At 43.0% G+C, this 22,483-nt stretch overlaps 1 protein-coding gene across 1 annotated transcript in view; it reads left to right on the top strand.

Moving 5' to 3' along the window:
• LOC126260487 (opioid-binding protein/cell adhesion molecule homolog) overlaps window positions 1–22,483 on the top strand; it is a gene marked incomplete at its 5' end in the record, with an annotated part of 226,515 nt that overhangs the window by 99,885 nt on the left and 104,147 nt on the right. Inside the window, 2 exons of the mRNA XM_049957814.1 lie at window positions 13,557–13,685; window positions 13,774–13,911. Coding sequence (XP_049813771.1) covers window positions 13,557–13,685; window positions 13,774–13,911 — 267 coding nt within the window. The remainder of the gene's footprint in view (window positions 1–13,556; window positions 13,686–13,773; window positions 13,912–22,483) is intronic.

Genomic DNA, 22,483 nt, shown 5'->3' with positions numbered 1-22,483 from the left:
AGTACAATGCATGTTGCACTTTTCCGATATCCTCCATCAGTACTATCTGATAGGTTTCCCATATAGAAACGCAATACTCCAGAAGAGGATGGACAAGTCTATTTAGCAGATTTTCTGCCGTACTTGAGTGTTCTCCTAATAAAACGTAGTCTTTAGTTTGCTTCATCTTCTATGTGATGATTTTAAGTTTAGTTGCTCGTAACTGCAATACCTAGATGTCTAGATGAATCGATAATTTTTAAAACGGTATTATTTGTCGATAACAGAACTTTAACGGTGTTTTTTTTCTTTTTTAGTGTATATGGGTAGGATGTTACATTATTTATTGTTTATGATCAATTGCCACCTTCTCCAAATAATTTTGCAATGCGTTTTGAACTTCTGACGAATTTACTAGACGGTAAACGACAGAATCATCTGCAAACAATCTAAGAAGGCTGCTGATATTGTGTGCTAAATCTTTTATATAGATTAAGGACGTAATACGGACTTGTGGCAATTCCTTGAGGAATCCAAATTTCACTTCGGTTTCAGTGTATGACTACCGGAAGTAACTAGGAACCGTGAATATTCTGACAGGAAATCAGGAAACCAGTCGTACAACTAAGAGGATACTCCGTTTCGGCAGTTACACACATTATCGCAATGGAAAAGTAGCAACGATTACGTTTATACAGTACTGTCGACATAAGGGAGATATGCGTATAATGAGAGCACCTGATGTAGGAGTTTGCATTTGATGAGATTTAGTTTTCTAATGATGCAAATCTTTTACAGCAGGGGCAAGCATCGTAAAATATGATGGTATGAAATAGTTAGGTAATAATTAGCATTTTTACTGAGACAGCAACTAACAGTAGTATATTTGATTGTTCAGCCGAATTTGATAATTCGACAAAACTTTGGAACTAACCAGTTACATCTAGGGTCGAACTTTAAATCAGTTGGTCCACCAAATTTATCTCTGTACTAATGGACTAATGTGAGGGACGCGTACGATTGAGACTTCTCAAACAAGTGCGTTTGGCTTCGAGCTGTTACGCGTATAGAGCAATGTTTCGAAGACAGTTTTCAAATTAATGAAATTTATTTGAAATCCCTTTCATTTTCAGAATTGTCAACGATTTAATAAGGTATATATTTTGGGATATTATAACCATGTTTGTTTTTTTACTAGGCACATGGGACACTGTTGAATGTGAGTCTCTGTACCACCTAGTCCAACTCTGATAAACTCTATAGCCGTTTATGGAGAGGAATCATAGGTGGCACTAGAGATGTTAAATAATTGCTTTGAAATATAATTGCTTTCGAATGAGTTGCACATTGTCTGTGTAATGATCCTACGTCCTGAAGTCATAGCTGAAGCGACATTTGAATATGTTAACTGAAATTCACCACTATTTTTTGTTTGTTTTTGTTTGTCCATCCTTTCAGCAGGACGTCTCTGAGACGACGGCCGTTCACTATCGTGTCAGTTGACAGTTGATGGTTGGAGTTCTGACACATTATCTGCGAATCCAGTAATGCTAGCAACTGATGGGTTATGCATGGGGATCTTATCAACCTGTACCGCATCAAAACAGCCTGAAGATGACGCAATGAAGCGTCGAAACTGGTAGCGACAAAATTAAATAAAATCATAAGGAAGGCTGTAGGTGATTTATTTTTTGTCACTATTTTTTGTAGTGGCCAAGTAATAAATTTCTCCTAGTTTCTCTGAAGACTGCAAATTACAGACAAGCTAAACACTAGAAAACGGCGTAGGATGGTAGCCGCATTAAACTGAATGGAACATACTAAAAAACGTAAGTAAAGAAGGCACACGTTTCCCACACTGCTAAATATAGGGATTGTTTGGATCAACATTTTATTTGTGGACTGCTTGCATATTGATGAATGATTCTCTCCCATATTCTCAGCTTAGTCACTCAGAATCGCTGCTTTCATACAACTGTGTAGAGACCAATCAATTGTTGTCTATTTGTATAGTGCCCGTGAGCTTTTTAACGTGAACAAAATGGAACGGTTGCTATCGTGGCAGATGCATTGTTCAAGACCGAGGAGGAAGCGAGTGTTTGTCAATAGAAGAAGCGTGAATGAGATACAGCCACTGTTCATTTATTGTCACGTGAAGAATGCACACCAGTGAGTTCCTCAAAAAATTGGGGGCTATTCAACTGAACAATGTGCTACTCCGGCTCACGTCGTTATTGTGCATCCGGGCGCGTTTAATCAAAATCCGTTATTCAACGTTATTTAACGGGACACACGATATCCTCTCTTTATTATGTTGACAGATACTTTTTAGCGAGCCGCTTGCTGGTAGAGAATTGCATCGCAAAATCATGTTCTCCAGATAGAAAACGAGCTCATTTTACTGCACCATAAGGGAGCATTTAAATTAATGAGTTCAGTAACACCGAACATAGGTAACCGCAGAACCAAAACACTTTCTATCTTCGGTATTAGTATGTATACTGTAAAAATGGACCTGAAAATACCTACAAATGATGAAAAAAATATTTATTTCTCGGATAGGGTACACTATAATATAATGTGATTAATTCACCACTACACATATACGAACATGTATGTACAGCTAAACTTTGCTTCTTATTCTATAACTGGAAATCACGTTTACATATCCCTCACCATAGTGGCACCTTTCTCTCATGAATGAACTTTTTTTTTTTTTTTAAGTTTCGATTGATTTGAAGCTGCTCACATTTTCTTATCTGGTGTTTCTTGTGTTGATATTTTCATCTATGCATAATTCCTCCCGTCAGCATTCTCTCCAATCTGCTTAGCAAATTCCAGCTTTAGTTTGTCTCTAAAATATTCCCCTCTATTGTTCATTCCGTCTCAAAGTTCAGTATCACTGAATGTATTAGCAGATGTCCTGCTATCCTGTCCCTTCTTTTGGTAGTGGTCTTTTGCTCACCTACACTTTATATCACCTCTTCAATCTACACTTTCTCCGTCCACTTCTTCTTCGATAGAACCGGAATTCGAATAATTCCCAGATTTCTCTCCGTGTTGTTGGTGGTCCACGTTTCCCTTCAAGATAATGCTGTGCTCCAGATGAATGAAGTACTCAGATTAAAAAGCTATAAGTTCGCCCGTACTGTTCAATCTATACATCAAAGAAGCGATGGTGGAAATAAAAGAAAGATTCACGAGTGTGATTAAAATTCAGAGTAAATGGATATCAGTGATAGGATTCGCTGATGACATTGCAATGCTCAGTGAAAGTGCAGATGAATTACAGAAAGTGTTGAATAAAATGAAGATCCTGATGACTACAGAACATGGATAGAGAGAAAGATTAAAGTAATGAGAAGTGCTAGAAATGAGAATACCGAGAAATTTAAAATCGGAACTGGTGATAACGCAGTAACAGAATTATTTGACTCTGCTTCCTAGACATCAACCCCTGACGCACGGAACAAGGAGGATATAAAAATCGGTCTATCCTAAACAATAAAAGCATTTCTGGCCAAGAGAAGTCTGATTAAATCAAACATAAGTCTTATTTCGTGGGAGAAATTTATGAGAATGTACATCTGAAACACAGCATTGTATGCTAGTGGGACGTGGACTGTGAAAAAACACCGAATAGAAGAGAATCGATGCATTTGATACGTGGCACTGCAGACGAATGTTGAAAATTAGTTTGAATGATAAGGTTTGAATTGGTGAGATTCTCCACAGTATCGTCGAAGAAAGAAATATACGGAAAACAATTACAAGAAGAAGGGAGAGGCAGATAAGACATCTGTTAAGACTTTAGACAATCACTTCCATGATACTAGAGGGAGCTACAAGGGCAAAGACTGTCGAAAAAGACACATATTGGAATATATCCAATGAGGACGTAGGTTGCAAATGTTACTCTGAGAAGAAAACGTTGGCTCAGAAGAGGAATTCATGGTAGGCCAGCCGTATCATTCGAAAAGACTGATGACTCAAAAAGAAAATATGAACACTTATAGAACTTTTTCCTCAGTTTCATATCAGTAAACCGCACACTCTCGATTGACGAATCGAAAGCCCGTGCATAAAACAGTTCCAGGCATCTGACTGTTTTGTAAATGAGCCAATGTGTTAACCATGTAAGCAAGGAAATATTTAGAAAAAGTTCGATGTTTAAAGTTTGTTGGAAGTCGCCAAATGTATTCATATAATCTGAAGAATTAAGCTACCTCAAGAAATACAAAGAGTTTCTAATACAGTACTTGTGTTGCTGTATTAGTTCATTAACAGATCGTTATATCTCTTAATAAGCAGATTATACGATATTTAAAATTTTTAAATTCGGTCAGTAAAAGTACGAAACTCTGAAAATGAAATTTTTCGCTGAACTTCGAAGTTGTTAGATAAGGAACCTGTAACTGTCACTGTGCGCCACGAACCGAGTTAGCCGTTTAGTAACATTGATCCGCTACCAGTTGAGTTCTTTTGTTGAAGAAGGTTTCCTTCGCCTGTGTCAACCTTTTTCGACATCTTCGTTCTTTACGTAATCTTGCATCCTAGGAGAATTATTTCACTTCGTTCATGCCTCTGTTGTTCCAGGTTTTCTACATCTACATCTGCATCCATAGTCCACAAGCCACCTGGCGGTGTGTGGCGGAGGGTACCCTGAGTACCTCTATCGGTTCTCCCTTCTATTCCAGTCTCGTGTTGTTCGTGGAAAGAAAGATTGTCGATATATCTCTGTGTGGGCTCTAATCTCTCTGATTTTATCCTCATGGTCTCTTCGCGAGATATACGTAGGAGGGAGCAGCATTTTCTCGAAACTTCAACAAAGCCCGTACCGAACTACTGAGCGTCTCTATTGCAGAGACTTCTACTGGCGTTTATCTATGATCTCCGTAACGCTTTCGCGATTACTAAACGGCCCTGTAACGAAGCGCTCTGATCTCCTTTGGATCTTTTCTATCTCTTCTATGAACCCTATCTGGTACGGATCCCACACCGGTGAGCAGTATTCAAGCAGTGGGCCAACAAGTGTATTGTAAACTACTTCCTTTGTTTTCGGCTGCATTTCCTTAGGATTCTTCCAATGAATCTGTCTGGCATCTGCTTTAATGACGATTAATTTTATATGGGCATTCCATTTTAAATCATTATTAATGCCTACTCTCAGATAATTTTTGGAATTAACGGCTTCCAGTTGCTGACCTACTATATTGTAGCTAAATGATGAAGGGTCTTTCTTTATATGTATTCGCAGTACATTACACTTGTCTACATTGAGATTCAATTGCCATTCCCTGTACCATGCGTCAATTCGTTGCAGATCCTCCGGCATTTCAGTACAATTTTCCATAGTTACAGCCTCTCGATATACTACAGCATCATCTGCAAAAAGCCTCAGTGAACTTCCGATGCTATCCGCAAGGACATTTATATATACTGTGAATAGCAACGGTCCTATGACATTTTCCTGCGGCACACCTGAAATCACTCATACTTCCGAAGACTTCTCTCCATTGAGAATGACATGCTGCGTTCTGTTATCCCGGAACTCTTCAATCCAATCACACAATTGATCTGATAGTCCGTATGCTCTTACTTTGTTCATTTAACGACTGTGGGGAACTGTATCAAACGCCTTGCGGAAGTCAAGAAACACGGCATCTACCTGGGAACCCATGTCTATGACCCTCCGTGTCTCTTGGACGAATAGCGTGAGCTGGGTTTCACACGATCGTCTTTCTCGAAACACATGCTGATTCCTACAGAGTGGATTTCTAGTCTCCACAAAAGTCATTATACTCGAACATAATACGTGTTCCAAAATTCGACAACTGATCGACGTTAGAGATATAGGTCTATAGTTCTGCACATCTGTTCGACTTTCCTTTTGAAAACGAGGATGACCTGTGACCTTTTCCAATCTTTTGGAACGCTACGCTCTTTTAGAGAAGAAGGGGGGCATGATCCTTCGCGTACTCTGCGTAAAATCGAATTGGTATACCATCAGGTCCAGCGGCATTTCCTCTTTTGAGAGATTTTAATTGATTTTCTATCCCTCTGTCATCTATTTCGATATCTACCATTTTGTCATCCGTGTGAGAATCTAGAGAAGGAACTACAGTGCAGTCTTCCTCTGTGAAAAAGTTTTGGAAAAAGACATTTAGTATTTCGGCCTTTAGTCTGTCATCCTCTGTTTCAGTACCATTTTAGTCACAGAGTGTCTGGACATTTTGTTTGATCACCTACCCCTTTGACATAAGACCAGAATTTGTTAGCATTTTCTGCCAAGCCAGTACATAGAACTTTACTATCGAATTCGTTGAACGCCTCTCGCATAGCTCTCCTCACACTAAATTTCGCTTCGTGTAATTTTCGTTTGTCTGCAAGGCTTTGGCTATGGTTATGTTTGCTGTGAAGTTCCCTATGCTTCCCTAGCAGTTTTCTAACTCGGTTGTTGTACCACGGTGGCTCTTTCCCATCTCTTACGATCTTGCTTGGCACATACTCATCTAATGCATATTGTACGATGGTTTTGAACTTTGTCCACTGATCCTCAACACTATCTGTACTTGAGATAAAACTTTTGTGTTGAGTCGTCAAGTACTCTGAAACCTGATGTTTGTCACGTTTGCTAAACGGAAAAATCTTCCTAACTTTTTCAATATTTCTATTTACAGGTGAAATCACCGATGCTATAACCGCTTTATGATCGATGATTCCCTGTTCTGCGTTAACTGTTTCAAAGAGTTCGTGTCTGTTTGTCACCAGAAGATCTAATATGTTATCGCTACGAGTCGGTTCTCTGTTTAGCTTTAAAAAAAATGTCACTGGATTGTTTGTCCCTGCTACCCGTTATAAACTATTGAGTCTTCCAGTCCATAAAAGGTAAATTAAAATCTCGACCGAAAACTATAACATGGTTGGCAAATCTACTCCAAATATTTTCCAAATTTTCCTTGAGGTGTTCTGCCACAACAGCTGCTGAGCCAGGAGGCCTATAGAGACCTCTAATTACCACGTTTGAGCCTGCTTTAACCGTGACCTTCACCCAAATTATTTCATATTTCGGATCTCCGTCAATTTCCTTCGATACTATTGCACTTTTTATCGCTATAAACACGCCTCCCCCTTCACTGTCCAGCCTGTCTCTGCGGTATACATTCCAATCTGAGTTTAGAATTTCATTACTGTTTACATCTGGTTTCTGCCAACTTTCCGTCCCTTGTACTATGTGGGCATTGTGACTGTTTATTAATGAGAGCAGTTTTGGGACCTTTCTATAGACTCTCCTGCAGTTTACTATTACCATATTAATATTGTCAGTCCCTGTTGCGTTTTGCCTGCTGCTACCTTGTCGCGTCTCAGGAGGCGTCTTATCGGGTCTAGGGAGGGAATTCTCTAAGTAAGTGGTTATTCTGTTTCCCATTGTGCTTTATCACATTCGCCGGCCGGTGTGGCCTAGTGGTTCTGGGTGCTACACTCTGGAACTGCGCGACCGCTATGGTCGCAGGTTCGAATCCTGTCTCGGGCATGGATGTGTGTGATGTCCTTAGGTTAGTTAGGTTTAAATAGTTCTAAGTTCTAGGGGACTGATGACCTCAGATGATGAGTCCCATAGTGCTCAGAGCCATTTGAACCATTTATCACATTCATCTTTGCTGTGTTTATTCTTAAGCCATTACTCTTCTAAGTAACCTGTCCATTGCTTACAACAGACCTTCTGTGTCTCGTTTACATACAGCCGGAATAAACTCTCAGGGAAGCAAAGCATTAGAATATGCTACCTCTGACCTGTTATCGCTATCTTATTGTCCAGGCGGACGCTGTGTTTAGTGGTCCTACGCTCTCATGCATTTGTTTGACGTGGGTGTGATCCCCAATGACTGAGTGACCAACAGTCACACGTTTATGTTCCCTGAAGACGAAGTTTTACGCTTCGAACCTGGTTGTTCAATAAATTAAGAAAATTACAGCCAACTGAAGAGGATTTTTTATGTATAATTGTATTCCTCACTTGCGGATGTTCACTTGATCAGTTATTTAAGGCTGCAGATGGTTACACTGTGAACGAAACTGTTTACTATTGAAAACAAATATTTTACTGCAGTCAAGACGATTTTTTATCGATATTAAACGTTTTTTTTACTTTTAATATGTTCATCTTATAACCTCTTTTCAAGACACCATCCTTTCCGTTCAACTGCCCTGCCTAGACCTAAGCCATCTTTGAGAGAATAACATCGCAAAATCTCAAAGCTTTTATGTCTTTTCCCTGAACTTTAATTCCGTTTCCTAATTTCTCATTGCTGAAGGAAGGATATAGCTTGTAAAACTGTTTAACAGTCGCCACATGTTTACTTGAAATGTTTATTGGAGTTGCGTCAGTTGATACGAAGATTGTACAGTATTTCATCATCTTTAAGTGCGAACAATGCCCGAGAAATTTTCAAGCAGTTAGTACATCGGAAAAACTTCAAACAGCACAACCTCATAGATGTCGATGAGAATGAAATCGCTTACGGTACTACAGTTGTGGAAATAATTATAAAGGACTGGATTTCACGACAGTAGTAGTACAATGTCTAAAGCAAACGTATATCAAATTTATACTGAAATTAGTAGACCATAAGACATAAAGAATCATGGCGTTATATAGTTTCTTTCATAACATGAGTAACAAAATAAGATGTTCGCATTTCCTGGATGGAAATTCGTATAAAGGCACTTACTGCCCTGTTGTGTTACTGCATTGTCAGTACTTTGTCTAAACACCGTTCTACCTAATTATCTCAAAAATTACCTTCAGCATTAATTTTCTTAGGATTTGTAATTCTTGCAGTGAAATTGTCACCGCTCTTCTGTTATCGCTCTTTTCAGCTCAGATATGGGCTCAAATTGCCTTCCATTTTGATAAACACGCCTTTGATGTAGGTCCTCAAAGCTTCAAGTCAGGGCTGCGTGCAGGTCAGGCACGAAATCGATATCTTTATTTTAGAACCACCTTTTGGTTGCAGCAGAAGCATGCACAGATGCATTATCTTGTTGAAACATTCCAGTGAGCTGTGTCTCCAGTATCTCAGTGTACATGTTACAGTTCGTTCTGTGTTCGACCAAACACTATGCAATTTACCTTTAGCCCAGAAGGCTGCATGAATCAAAACACTTCCAGCACCAAAATTTCTGTTCATTCTTACCTGCTGCCCTTTTCTCAGATCATCCCAGTAGTAGTGAAATCCATCCAGCCCATCCAAATTAAACTTTTTCTAATGTCTGACGATCACTTTATCTAATTCTTAAGTCCATGACATACATTTCTCAGCAAAGTCCAATATGGCCTCTTTATGTCTGGATGTAAGAGCAGGTTTCTACAGTCGTTTCTTGAATACTATATGATTCTCATGTGACAAATTTTGTCGTACATGTCTGTCAATTATTTGCAGACGCAAATCAGCAACAAGAAGAGGAGAATAACGGTTTCAGGCCCTCGTGTTGCCCAGAGGTAGCCGCTACAATGTCACGAATAACTTTGTACTTTGCCTGTATTTTTCGTTCAGTTCATACCGGTACACTCAGTCTAACAAAATTATCAATCACCGTACTTGAACGGTTCAGCTTCTTGGCGGTTAGAAGATTAAGGTGTCCTCGTTCGATTAGAGAGCGCCCGTTCGCATCGATTTTTGTTTTTTCATCATGCGATAACTGTTCTCCGTGTCGTATTGTCAGAATCGTGGTTTATGTACACAAAATTCTTTTTAGTAATGTGTGTTTCCTACCTACAGTAAAGACACGTACACACACACTGACAGCGCACAGAGCCGACTGCCTTTATACCGAGTTCCATTCTCTACCACCGTAATCGTTGATATTTTGAGATACAGTGTACTACTGAAATCAAATGCGATACAATTTGGCTACAGCTGTCGATATACTGGATTCATACTGACGCGTAAACACAGTGTACAAATACAGAGGGGTCTAAAAAATGTATCCACTTTTTAAAAGTCCATAACTGGCAAGCTAATTGACGGAGTTGTCTCATCTTTGGTAGTGTAATAGTTTGTAGTTCCGGCAATCGGCACACAAACGTTGTATTGCGTTGTTTTGTTTTGTCAGATGACAGTCGCCAGATAGTCAGTGTTTAGTTCTTAGTTGCACCTTACTCGAGTACACATGGCTGGCGCAAGGCTTACATTCGATGAAAGGTAGTCAGTTTTGAAGTGGTATTTTAAGTACGAAAACATTAATGAGGTTCAACGGCAATGGCGAAATGAGTATCAAAGAGAGCCACCGACACGTTTAACGATTCGTCGCATTCGAGACAAATTTGAAGCCGAAGGCTGCGTTAAAGATGTACACAAACAATTATCTGAACGACCTGTAACAGTAACAAGTCCAGCTAACTCCCGTCGTGTCTTACAACAATTCACTCGCTTACCATAGAAGTCTGTGAGACAGTGTGCCCGTGAAACTGGAGTGAGTCGCCCAAGTGTTCGGTGAATTTTGAAGACAGCAAAGTGGAAGTGCTACATCCCACGATTGCTACACGGAATGAACGAGGACGACCCAGATCGTAGAATGGAGTACTGCGAGTGGTTTACTAACATGGTGCGCAACGATGAAGAGTCTGCAGAGATGATTTATGGTCTGATGAGGCATAGTTCAAACTCAATGGTACAATAAATTGACACAACTGCATCTGCGCCGAAAATCCGAACGTCCATGTAGACATAGCCGTGAATTTGCCAGGAATAAATGTGTGGTGTGGGTTGTCTTACCATTGGGCCATTCTTCTTTGACGGCACAGTTACCGGTGAGGTGTACCTTCAGAAGCTTCAGACATCCATTTTACCTGCCATCCGAGACTTGTATGGAGACTGAAGAGTTTACCTTCAACAAAATGGTGCCCCAGCCCACTGCCAAAATCGTGTTAGGGCGTATCTCGACGAAAATCTACCAGAAGATGGATAGGCAGTAGAGGTGCTGTGGAGTAACCACCACGTTCCCAAGACCAAACTCCTCTGGACTTTTTCCTGTGGGGAACACTAAAGGACGTCGTTTATCGACAAAAGCCACGCACATTGGATGAACTTCGAGAATCCATCGTACATTCATGTGCAAATATCCAACTGAACACGTTGCAGTCACTAGTTCGTGCTGCAGTTCGGTGGCATCGTTTGTGTGTGGGTGTTAATGGTGACCATTTATAACATCTACAGTGATATCTTTAAGTTGGACTTTAAGCTACACGTTTACCAAAAATGAGACAACTCCGCCAATTATCTTCACTTAAAACTTCCGGGCTGACTGGCTGTGGTCGAAGTATAAAACTCTCCCCTGACTTTTCGTCTCCGACTGCGGGAGACATCCTCGGAAGTACAGCGGCGAAGTTTATTTTCTAGGCTTATTATGTATTTGCAGACTGGCATGCGATGGCGACGTTGACGATAGACACGTCGACGAGGCATAGTGTTTCAATGCTGTTGCAGATGTAGCTCACAGCGGAATGATTCCGCTGGTCTGCGTTGACCGCTTCTATACTGAGCGCATGACCTTGATTACATAAGACGAGGCATATTGCTTCAATGCTGTTGCAGATGTAGCTCACAGCAGAATGACTCCGACCGAGATGTTATCGCTTACAAGACCTGGCACTGTGGAATAGATGCTAAGACCCAATCTACACCTAGTTATGTATATAATAATATGCCTTTTACATTGTATACCAGTTCCTGTCGTGAAGTTAGTAATGATGAGAAAATACATATATGGATGAAAGGACTTGGTGTACTTGCTGAGAATGTAACTGTAACTGGTGATGTAACCCTGTACTATAATTATTAATAAAGTCTGATCAGTAGCGTCAGTCACCAATCGCTAGACGTACATGTGGTGAACGGGGGCTCAAGGATGCAACAGTTTAAAAAAAAAAATCCGCTGAGCGCCTGCGAGGCTGCATGATGCAACCCGCTTTGGCCGGCTAGCACGCGGGTACGCGTGCTGCTAAAGCAGGGCTTAACAACTGGCCAGTTTTGAGTGCGAGTACTCGCTTCTGCTCAGGCACGTGCTCGCGAGCAGGTGCAAGGTCACGGAGTAGGGCGGGAGGGGAGGGAGGGGAAATGCGCGCGCACGTTTGAATGTGATCTCGGGTTCTTAGCAGATTTAACTAGCCATCTGAATGCTTTGAACATTTTACTACAAGGTAAAGATCTGCTAATTACTCATTTTATAGATCGAATACGATCTTTTAAAATGAAATTGACACTTTGGGTGAGTCAGCTGGAAACAGGAAACCTAGCTCATTTTCCTAAATTGTCATCCATGCAAGATGTTCACAAAGACTGTGAACGTTATTCACATAGTTTAGTTGATCAGCGCTTTCAAGATCTGACAGCACTAGACAGTGATTTTGGTCTGTTCTCTCCATATTCAGCGAATATTTAAGAGATTCGTCCTGAGCTGCAGCAAGAAATTATTGACCTGCAGTGTGACAGAGAATACAGAGACAAATTTCAGAACAAGAAAAACATTTTGGAATTCTACAGACACTTCCCTCAGGATAGATTTCCTCGTTTGCACAAACTGGCGGCTACAATAATATCAATGTTTGGTTCCACGTATGTTTGTGAACAACTGTTCTCTGCAATGAAATGCAACAAGACGCGCCTGAGAAACGCATTGTCTGATCGAAATTTAAACTGCACGCTGCGCCTAAAATGCACAAGAACAATTGCTCCGAACATAGACGCAATTGTAAAGGGCAAAAAGTACAAGATAACCGAGAATCCCACACTTGAGTGACACCTTTTATTGTGTAACAGTTCACAAATTAATGCGAATGTAGAGGCATACACTAAGCTAATAAAATTATGTGGCACATGTACACTCTCCTTTATTTGTTTCATTTGTCGCAGTAATAATTCGTGTGTGATATCCCTGCAGGTGGCCGCGGATTTACATTGACGGGCGGCAGCTGTTGTATGCCCCACGTGACTCTCCCCACTCTCCGCTCTGGTCCGGTAGTGGGGGTAGAGTGCTCGCGCTGCTCCGTGCTCGCGCCTTGCTGCTCACAGCTTGCTCCGCGAGCACGTATGTTGTGAAGTCCTGTGCTAAGGAAACTACAGCATGCGTACGGCATAGCACTCCCGCGCCGGCCTCCGAGGATGTCTCCCGCAGTCGGACACGAAACGTCAGGGGAGAGTATTATACTTCGACCACGGCCTATCAGGCCGGAAGTTTCAAGTGAAGACAATACCGGCCGTGAAACCTTCCATTGTATGAAGTTCGTCAATTAGTTTGCAAGTTATGGACTTTTAAACAGTGGATACATTTTTTTTTTTTTGGACCTTTCTGTATTTCAACCGACAGTATTAATTTTCCCACAAATACCCATGGCTTTATACTCATTCCCACAACTGTACCAGAGTGTAGCAATAGTGTTTCAGCGTGGAGTTGACAGAGCTGCTGGTCCAGGGGCTCGGAGCCGCGTCTGTGGTCCGAGGCAGTCAGCGCTGTACGCTCTACTGCGGCCGCAGCGGCGCATGTGGTCTGACGGCCGGCCTGTCTTTGTGCCGCAGTGCAGAGCGTGGAAGGCGCCGTGTTCCGCATCGCGCGCGTCTCGCGGCTGCACATGTGCCCCTACCTGTGCATCGCGTCCAACGGCGTGCCGCCCAGCGTCAGCAAGCGCATCTCGCTCGTCGTCCACTGTGAGTACCGCCGCGCCGCCCCCCGCCACCCCCCGCCCTTACGCCCCGCTGGGCAGCGCGCGCTCACCCCACGCCGCCTGTGTTGCAGTCCCGCCCGTCGTGCGGCCCAAAAGCCAGCTGGTGGGCGCCTACGACGGCCGGCACGTCACCATCGAGTGCAGCTCCGAGGCCTACCCCAAGTCCATCAACTACTGGACCCGGGACCAGGGTGAGATACTCGCCCACGGTGAGTGCACTTTTTTTGAGCTTAAGCATCCGTAGTCAGTGCTTATTTCAACGAACACATGTTACGTAGACCAAAATTCGACGTTTCGATCCACTGCTGCGACCTCCTCAGGGAGCCTAAAACTGCTGATCTTCTCTACCTAGGGTGCCCATTTATTTTGATGACCCCAAAAAACTTACTGTCCAGAAAAAACAAATAATAAAGAAAAAAACGATAAAAGCTACAAAATTTTGTTCAGCTACCAGGAGTACTTTAACCAGCATGATTATCTTCCTTCGTTTATTACGGAAATTCTTGGGAACAAATTGGCATATGCCCAGGTGTTTACACAGACCGTCCCAGTTTCGTTAGGGCTGTGGCTATGAAAAATAAAGGAATATGTTGATAAAATAGCTGTATTTATTCAAAATAGTCCTTCCCTGAGTCAAAACACAGCTGAAATAGTTATCAAAGTGTTTTGAAACAGTCACTGTAGTCCTTTCTTGGAGTTGCAAGTAGTCATGCAGTACCATTTCCTTGGATGTCTTCTATCTGAGGAGAAACCAAAATTCAGTTATGCCCAAATCAGGCGAATACGGTGGGTGATCCAGAATTGTGATCCATTTGATAGCCGAAAACTCGTGCACAATCGTCGCTTCCTGGGCCGGATTGTCGTCGTGAGGGCGCAACCAGGAACCTTCCTTTTTGTATACTGGTCGAATTCGAACAATTCTAGCCCATAAACTCTGGAGGATTCAAAGAAACTTGGCTTGCCTTACTGTCCCACTGCGATTTTCCGACTAGTGTCAGATACGCATCTGTCACTTTCGCGGCCAAGTTGCCTGCTGTACCAATTCTAGCCATTTGACTTTCTACCAGGCCTGCTGATAAAAATCCATATATCGGTATTTATTACAAAAAATTTCAATATACACTGAATCGAAAAAGAAAGTGGTATAGGCATGCGTATTCAAATACAGAGGTATGTAAATAAGAAGAATACGGCACTGCGGTCGGCAACGCCTATATAAGACAAGTGTCTGTCGCAGCGTTTAGATCGGTTACTGCTGCTGCAGTAGGAGGTTATAAAGATATAAGAGAGATGGAACGCAGTGTTACAGTCGGCGCACGAGCGATGTGACTCAGCATCTACGAGGTAGCGATGACGTGGGATCTTCCCGTACGACAATCGCACGAGTGTACCGTTAATAGCAGGAACTGAATACCAGGAATCCGGTAAAACATAAAATCTCCGACATCGGTGATGGAAAATGATCCTACAAGAACGGGACTGAATCGTTCAGCGCGAAAGAAGTGCAACCCTTCCGCAAATTGGTGCAGATTTCAGTGCCATCAACAAGTGTCAGCGTGCGAACCATTCAATGAAACATCATCGAGCCGCAGGTCCATTCGTGTGACTCTAAGACACAAAGGCTTACTCCTGGCCTGAGCCCCTTAACACCGACATTGTGTTTTGATGACTGGAAAGATGTTGCCTGGTCGGACGAGTCTCTTTTCAAATTGTATCGAGCGGATGAACATGTACAGGTATGGAGACAACCACACAAACCCATGGACCCTGCATGTCAGCAGGGGACTGTTCAAGCTGGTAGAGACGCTATAATGGTATGGGGCGTGTGCTGTTGGAGAGATATGGGACCCCTAATACCTCTATGTGTGACTCCGACAGGTGACACGCAAGAAAGCATCCTGTCTGATCAAGTGCATCGTTTCATGTCCATTGTGCATTCCGACATACTTGGGCTATTCCAGCAAGGCAATGCGAAACTCCACACGTCCACACGTCCAGAATGGCTACAGAGTCGCTCGCGGAACACGGTTCTGAGTTTAAACACTTCCACCTCCCCAGACATGAACATTACTAGCTTACCTGGGATGTCTTGCAACGTTCTATTCGGAAGAGACCTCTACCCCCTCGTACTCTTACGGATTTACGGAACAGCCTTGCAGGATTCATGGTGCAGTTCCGTCCAGCACTACTTTAGACATTAGCCGAGTCGTGTTGCGGCACTTCTGCGTGCTCGCGGGGCCCTACAGGATGTTACGCACGTGCACCCGTTTCTTTGGCTCTTCAGCGTATAATCCCCTATGCTTTCACTTGATGCGGTACGAATGACTTGCAATCACGCTGTTCTTATTTATCATATGTTTTTGATAATAGCATGCAATAAACGACTGTAATAGTTTCGATAATTCATTTTGTAGCGAAATGGCTACACAACAGTGGAACGAGACAGATATCCTATATCTACTGGAAATACCTTTTGCACATTTTTATTCAGATGCTTCCGAGTATCTTTGTGCTGCAGAAGCACCCGTGGTCTAGGGGCAGCGTCCTTGATTACTAATCAAAACAACCTCGGTTCCGGGTCCTAAACCCACCACCACATAAATTTGGATTAATAATCTGCATTGGCGGCCTACGACTTCCGCCATAATAAGTTACCCTCATTCTGCCAACGGCCTTATCACAGAGGGCGGAGGTGCGGATAGAGATTCAGGGCTCTGTCTTGTCCTTGGGATACGAAACTGCTCCTAAAGGCAGAAGAATCAGCAGTGATCAATGGGATGAGGATGTAGTAGGCAATGGAGACCACTGCGGTAAAGACACATGACGTGTGTCAACAGGACACGTGTTCTGTAATTGCAAAAGAGTCATGATGATCTCTCCGTTGGCAAAATATTTCGGAATGGTCCCCCATTTGGACATCCGGGAGGGGACTGCCAAAGGGGAGGTGACTTTAGAGAAAGATCGAATAACCACCGAAGTGGTAATGTTCTACGAGTTGGGGCGTGAAATGTGAGAAGCTTCAACGTGGTAGGGAAGCTAGAAAACCTGAAAAGGGAAATGCAAAGGCTTAATTTAGATATAGTAGGGGTTATTGAAGTAAAATGGAAAGAAGACAAGAATTTCTGGTCAGATGAGTATAGGGTAATATCAACAGCAGCAGAAGATGGTGTAACGGGAGTAGGATTCGTTAAGAATAGGAAGGTAGTGCAGAGGGTGTGTTACTGTGAACAGTCAGTGACCGGGTTGTTCTAATCAGAATCGACAGCAGACCAACACCGACAACGATAGATCAGGTATACATGCCGACGTCGCAAGCTGAAGATGAACAGATAGAGAAAGTGTATGAGAATATTGAAAGGGTAATGCAGTATGTAAAGGGGGACAAAAATCTAATAGTCATGGGCGACTGGAATGCAGTTGTAGGGGAAGGAGTAGAAGAAAATGTTACAGCTGAATACGGGCTTGGGCAATGAATGAGAGAGGAGAAAGACCAGTTGAATTATGTAATAAATTTCAGCTAGTAATAGCGAATAACCAGTTTAAGAATCACAAGAGTAGGAAGTATACTTGGAATAGGCCGAGTGATACGGTAAGATTTCAGTTAGATTACATCATGGTCGAACAGAGTTTCCGGTAATCAGATACTGGATTGTAAGGCGTACCCAGGAGTAGATACAGACTCAGATCACAACGTAGTAGTGATGAAGAGTAAGCTGGAGATAAGGGAATTAGTCAGGACGTATCAATACGCAAAGACGTGGGATACATAAGTACTAAGGAACGGCCAGATACGGTAAGTTCTCTAAGGCTATAGACATGGCAATGAGGAATAGCTCTGTAGGCAGTACAACTGAAGAGGAGTAGACATATCTGAAAAGGGCAATCACAGAAGTTTAGAAGGAAAACATAGGTACGAAGAAGGTACCTGCGAAGAAACGATGAGTAACAGAAGAAATACTTCAGTTGATCGATGAAAGAAGGAAGCACAAAATGTTCAAGGAATTACATACATAAATAGAGGTCGCTGAGGTATGAAATAATTTGTGAATTTGTCTCATGTAAAAGGAGACACAAAACGATTTAGGAGAGAGGGAGAGAGAGACAGAGAATTATCGCACCATCAGCTTAACAGTTCATGCATCCAAGTTGATGACAAGAATAATAGAAGAGTGGAAGAAAAAATTGAAGATGTGTTGATGACGGTCAGTTGCTTTACGAAAGGCAATAATGACGTTGCAGTTGATAATGAAAGCAAGACTGAAGAGAAATCAAGACACGTTCATAGGATATGTGGTCTTGGAAAAAGCGTTCGGAAATGTAAAATGTTGCAAGATGTAAGAAATTCTGAGAAAAATAAGGGTAAGCTATAGGGAGAGACTGGTAATATATGTACAAGAGCCAAGAGGGAATAATTAGAATGGACGACCAAGAACGAAGTGCTGGAATTAAAAAGGGTGTAAGACCGTGATTTAGCCTTTCGTCCCCACTGTTCAGTCTGTACATCGAAAGAGCAGTGATGGAAATCGAAGAAATGTTCAGGAGTGGAATTAAAATTCATGTAGAAAGGACATCAACTACACTCCTGGAAATTGAAATAAGAACACCGTGAATTCATTGTCCCAGGAAGGGGAAACTTTATTGACACATTCCTGGGGTCAGATACATCACATGATCACACTGACAGAACCACAGGCACATAGACACAGGCAACAGAGCATGCACAATGTCGGCACTAGTACAGTGTATATCCACCTTTCGCAGCAATGCAGGCTGCTATTCTCCCATGGAGACGATCGTAGAGATGCTGGATGTAGTCCTGTGGAACGGCTTGCCATGACATTTCCACCTGGCGCCTCAGTTGGACCAGCGTTCGTGTTGGACGTGCAGACCACGTGAGACGACGCTTCATCCAGTCCCAAACATGCTCAATGGGGGACAGATCCGGAGATCTTGCTGGCCAGGGTAGTTGACTTACACCTTCTAGAGCACGTTGGGTGGCACGGGATACATGCGGACGTGCATTGTCCTGTTGGAACAGCAAGTTCCCTTGCCGGTCTAGGAATGGTAGAACGATGGGTTCGATGACGGTTTGGATGTACCGTGCACTATTCAGTGTCCCCTCGATGATCACCAGTGATGTACGGCCAGTGTAGGAGATCGCTCCCCACACCATGATGCCGGGTGTTGGCCCTGTGTGCCTCGGTCGTATGCAGTCCTGATTGTGGCGCTCACCTGCACGGCGCCAAACACACATACGACCATCATTGGCACCAAGGCAGAAGCGACTCTCATAGCTGAAGACGACACGTCTCCATTCGTCCCTCCATTCACGCCTGTCGCGACACCACTGGAGGCGGGCTGCACGATGTTGGGGCGTGAGCGGAAGATGGCCTAACGGTGTGCGGGACCGTAGCCCAGCTTCATGGAGACGGTTGCGAATGGTCCTCGCCGATACCCCAGGAGCAACAGTGTCCCTAATTTGCTGGGAAATGGCGGTGCGGTCCCCTACGGCACTGCGTAGGATCCTACGGTCTTGGCGTGCATCCGTGCGTCGCTGCGGTCCGGTCCCAGGTCGACGGGCACGTGCACCTTCCGCCGACCACTGGCGACAACATCGATGTACCGTGGAGACCTCACGCCCCACGTGTTGAGCAATTCGGCGGTACGTCCACCCGGCCTCCCGCGTGCCCACTATACGCCCTCGCTCAAAGTCCGTCAACTGCACATACGGTTCACGTCCACGCTGTCGCGGCATGCTACCAGTGTTAAAGACTGCGATGGAGCTCCGTATGCCACGGCAAACTGGCTGACACTGACGGCGGCGGTGCACAAATGCTGCGCAGCTAGCGCCATTCGACGGCCAACACCGCGGTTCCTGGTGTGTCCGCTTGTGCCGTGCGTGTGATCATTGCTTGTACAGCCCTCTCGCAGTGTCCGGAGCAAGTATGGTGGGTCTGACACACCGGTGTCAATGTGTTCTTTTTTCCATTTCCAGGAGTGTATACGATTTGCTAATGGCATTGGTATCGTGAGTTAAAGTGAAGAAGAATGCGTGATCTGTTGAATGGATGGACTGTCTAATGAGTACAGAATACGGACTGAGAGTAAATCGAGAAAAGTGGAAAGTAATGAGGAGCAGCAGAAACGAGAACAGCGAAAAGCTTAACATCAGAATTGATAGTAATGAAGTAGCTGAAGTTAAGGATATTGTACAACTTAGGCAGCAAAATATCCAATGACGCACAGAGCAAAGAGGACATCAAAAGCAGATTTGCTCTGGCAAATAGGGTGTTCCGGGCCATAAGAAACCTACTAGTATCAGACACAGGCCTTGATTTGAGAAAATAATTTCTAAGAATGTACGTCTAGAGTACAGCATTGTATGTTAGTGAGACATGGACCGTGGGGAAACCGGGAAGGAAGAGAATCGAAGGATTTGAGATGTGGTGCTGCAGACGAATGTTTAAGATCAGGTAGACTGATAATTTGAAAGGAAACAAATGAGTGGAAAACACTGAGAAGGAGAACGGACAGGATGGTGTGACGTCTGTTAAGACATCAGTGGAATAACTTCCATGGTATTAGAGGGAGGTGCAGGTGGGAAAAACTGTAGAGGAAGGCAGAGATTGGGATACGTCCAGCAAATAATTGAGGACGTAGGTTTCAAGTGCCGTTCTTAGATGGAAAGGTTGCCAGAGAAGAGAATTTCGTGAGGGCGGGCTGCGTCAATCCAATCAGAAGACTGATGACAATAAAAAAAATAGTTTAACACAGAAATTCAGCTCCTATGACATTACTCGCAATGAAGATTTTGCAGTTGCTACGGAGCCGGCAGATTCATCGAGCAGGTCTGGTACACACTGAATGTATGTCTGACGGCAAGCAGCGTCATAGGAACAAGAGCGTTTCAAAAAGAAGTAGGATAAGCGAAGCTACTCTGTATGTTCACTCAGCTTTATGGATCGAATGTTCAAATAAATTTATTATAAATACATCTCCTTTCATGTTTTTAGTACAAAGTCGATATATTTTCATCAGAGCACTATTTGTTCATAGGAATTCATGAATCTAGAAACTTTGGCCTACAACATAACCGCATATGCTTAATATATTTCGTTAACTTAATTCTGTTACATTTGCGTCCAGGAAAAAGAATTCATAAGAGTTCAGGTTTTATTTGTTGGTGCCGATAGAAACTTTGGTGTCATTCGCCTTTTTTATGTGTTTTATGACCTGAAGGCACATCATCTGATAAGTGGTCCAAAAATGTTTACTATCTCAAAGTGTGTTTGTTTTTCTTTGTGTTTCCGTAGGGTAAGAATAGTATATGTTCTATACTTAGTTTTTGTGGTTCTTCGTGTGATTCCTTTAGTGCTGCAATTCTAAACACTGATTTCACTCCTTTTTCAATTAACACTCATCGGTTCTCGTATGTTCCACACTCAAAACAGAATTTAGGAAAACCTTTGTCACTCTCCTCATCGAAAGATGTTTACTTGGGCAGCGGTGCTTGTTTCACGTAGTGTAGCACTAACTGCCTCTCGGTGTTGCGAGTGCATGTGGTGAGGAACAGATGTAAACGTACTTGATTTGGCGTGAAGGTGGAGGGTTGTTTTGTGTGCTTTGTGTGTGTGTGTGTGTGTGTGTGTGTGTGTGTGTGTGTGAGAGAGAGAGAGAGAGAGAGAGAGAGAGAAAGAAAGAGAGGACGGCACAGGAGAGTTGAAAGCAAGAAGAAGGCGACAGAGTAAGCGGGACGGGAAAATTGTTGGGAGGAGGCAATGACATGATGATGATGATGTTTGGTTTACGGGACGCCAACCTCACTTGTTATTCGAATTTGACAATATACGTAGTAGTGGGTGACCGTACGCCCTTCCTAGTAATAAATCAGTACTTAAGTATACAGCTCTATAACCGGGAGTATATTTACAATGTTCAGCCGATATTTTTGTAGGCCGGTACTTCGGTACTTCTCCGCCGTTATAATGATATATAGTTCTGTCGATACATTGAGGCCCGATAACGATATATTTCTCAATTATCGATATGTCAGATACACGATATTTGTAAAAAATATCAACAGTCATACTTTCCCGTGCTACAGAATTTGTGTACTTCAAATGTCTACGTTTACTGCTGTCATGTCCAAGTGTGAGAATGTTTCTAAAATGTTTGCGTAACGTGTATCTGAGGTATGTACCTGTGCGATATTCGCGTAGATGAACGCGAGAAACCGCCTCAAATCCAAATCCACATTGGTTGCCACACCGGCTCCCGTCTGTAAGCCACCACGACTCCCTTCAAAACTTGGGCAAAATAGGAAAAATAGATGCGCGTTCCGACTTCAGTCCCGCGAAATCTTATGGAGATTGCAGTGATACGCACTTGTCCAATGCTGCGATGTCATTCCTGTCTCAAAACGATATGATGCATGCCGTGACAGTCGACTGTAAACAGTGAATCGGCGAACGACAAATTTTTCAGCGATTCTGCCCAGATTTCAGGATAAACTACGATGTGCAGCACCCCAGAAGGTACGTTTATGACATTTTTAACCGGTGTAACAACGTCTATCGACTTCAAGGTAAACGACTTCAGATTATCCGAAAGAGTTGGCTACAAAGTTTTCTCCGCGTGACTCCAATTTTGTAAATGGCTCTGCTAGTACCTTAATAGTATAGTTAACGAGTTCAAACGTATTTGCGTGCACATGTATGCACGTTTTTAGTGGACGGTCATTTTTCTACTGTGCGGCAGTGCCACACGGTAAAAATGTGTCCC

This window comes from Schistocerca nitens, chromosome 5 (assembly GCF_023898315.1).
Source record: "Schistocerca nitens isolate TAMUIC-IGC-003100 chromosome 5, iqSchNite1.1, whole genome shotgun sequence".
Lineage (NCBI taxonomy): Eukaryota > Metazoa > Arthropoda > Insecta > Orthoptera > Acrididae > Schistocerca > Schistocerca nitens.
The sequence above is the reverse complement of the archived record's forward strand: the minus strand, read 5'-3'. Positions and strand labels throughout refer to the sequence as shown.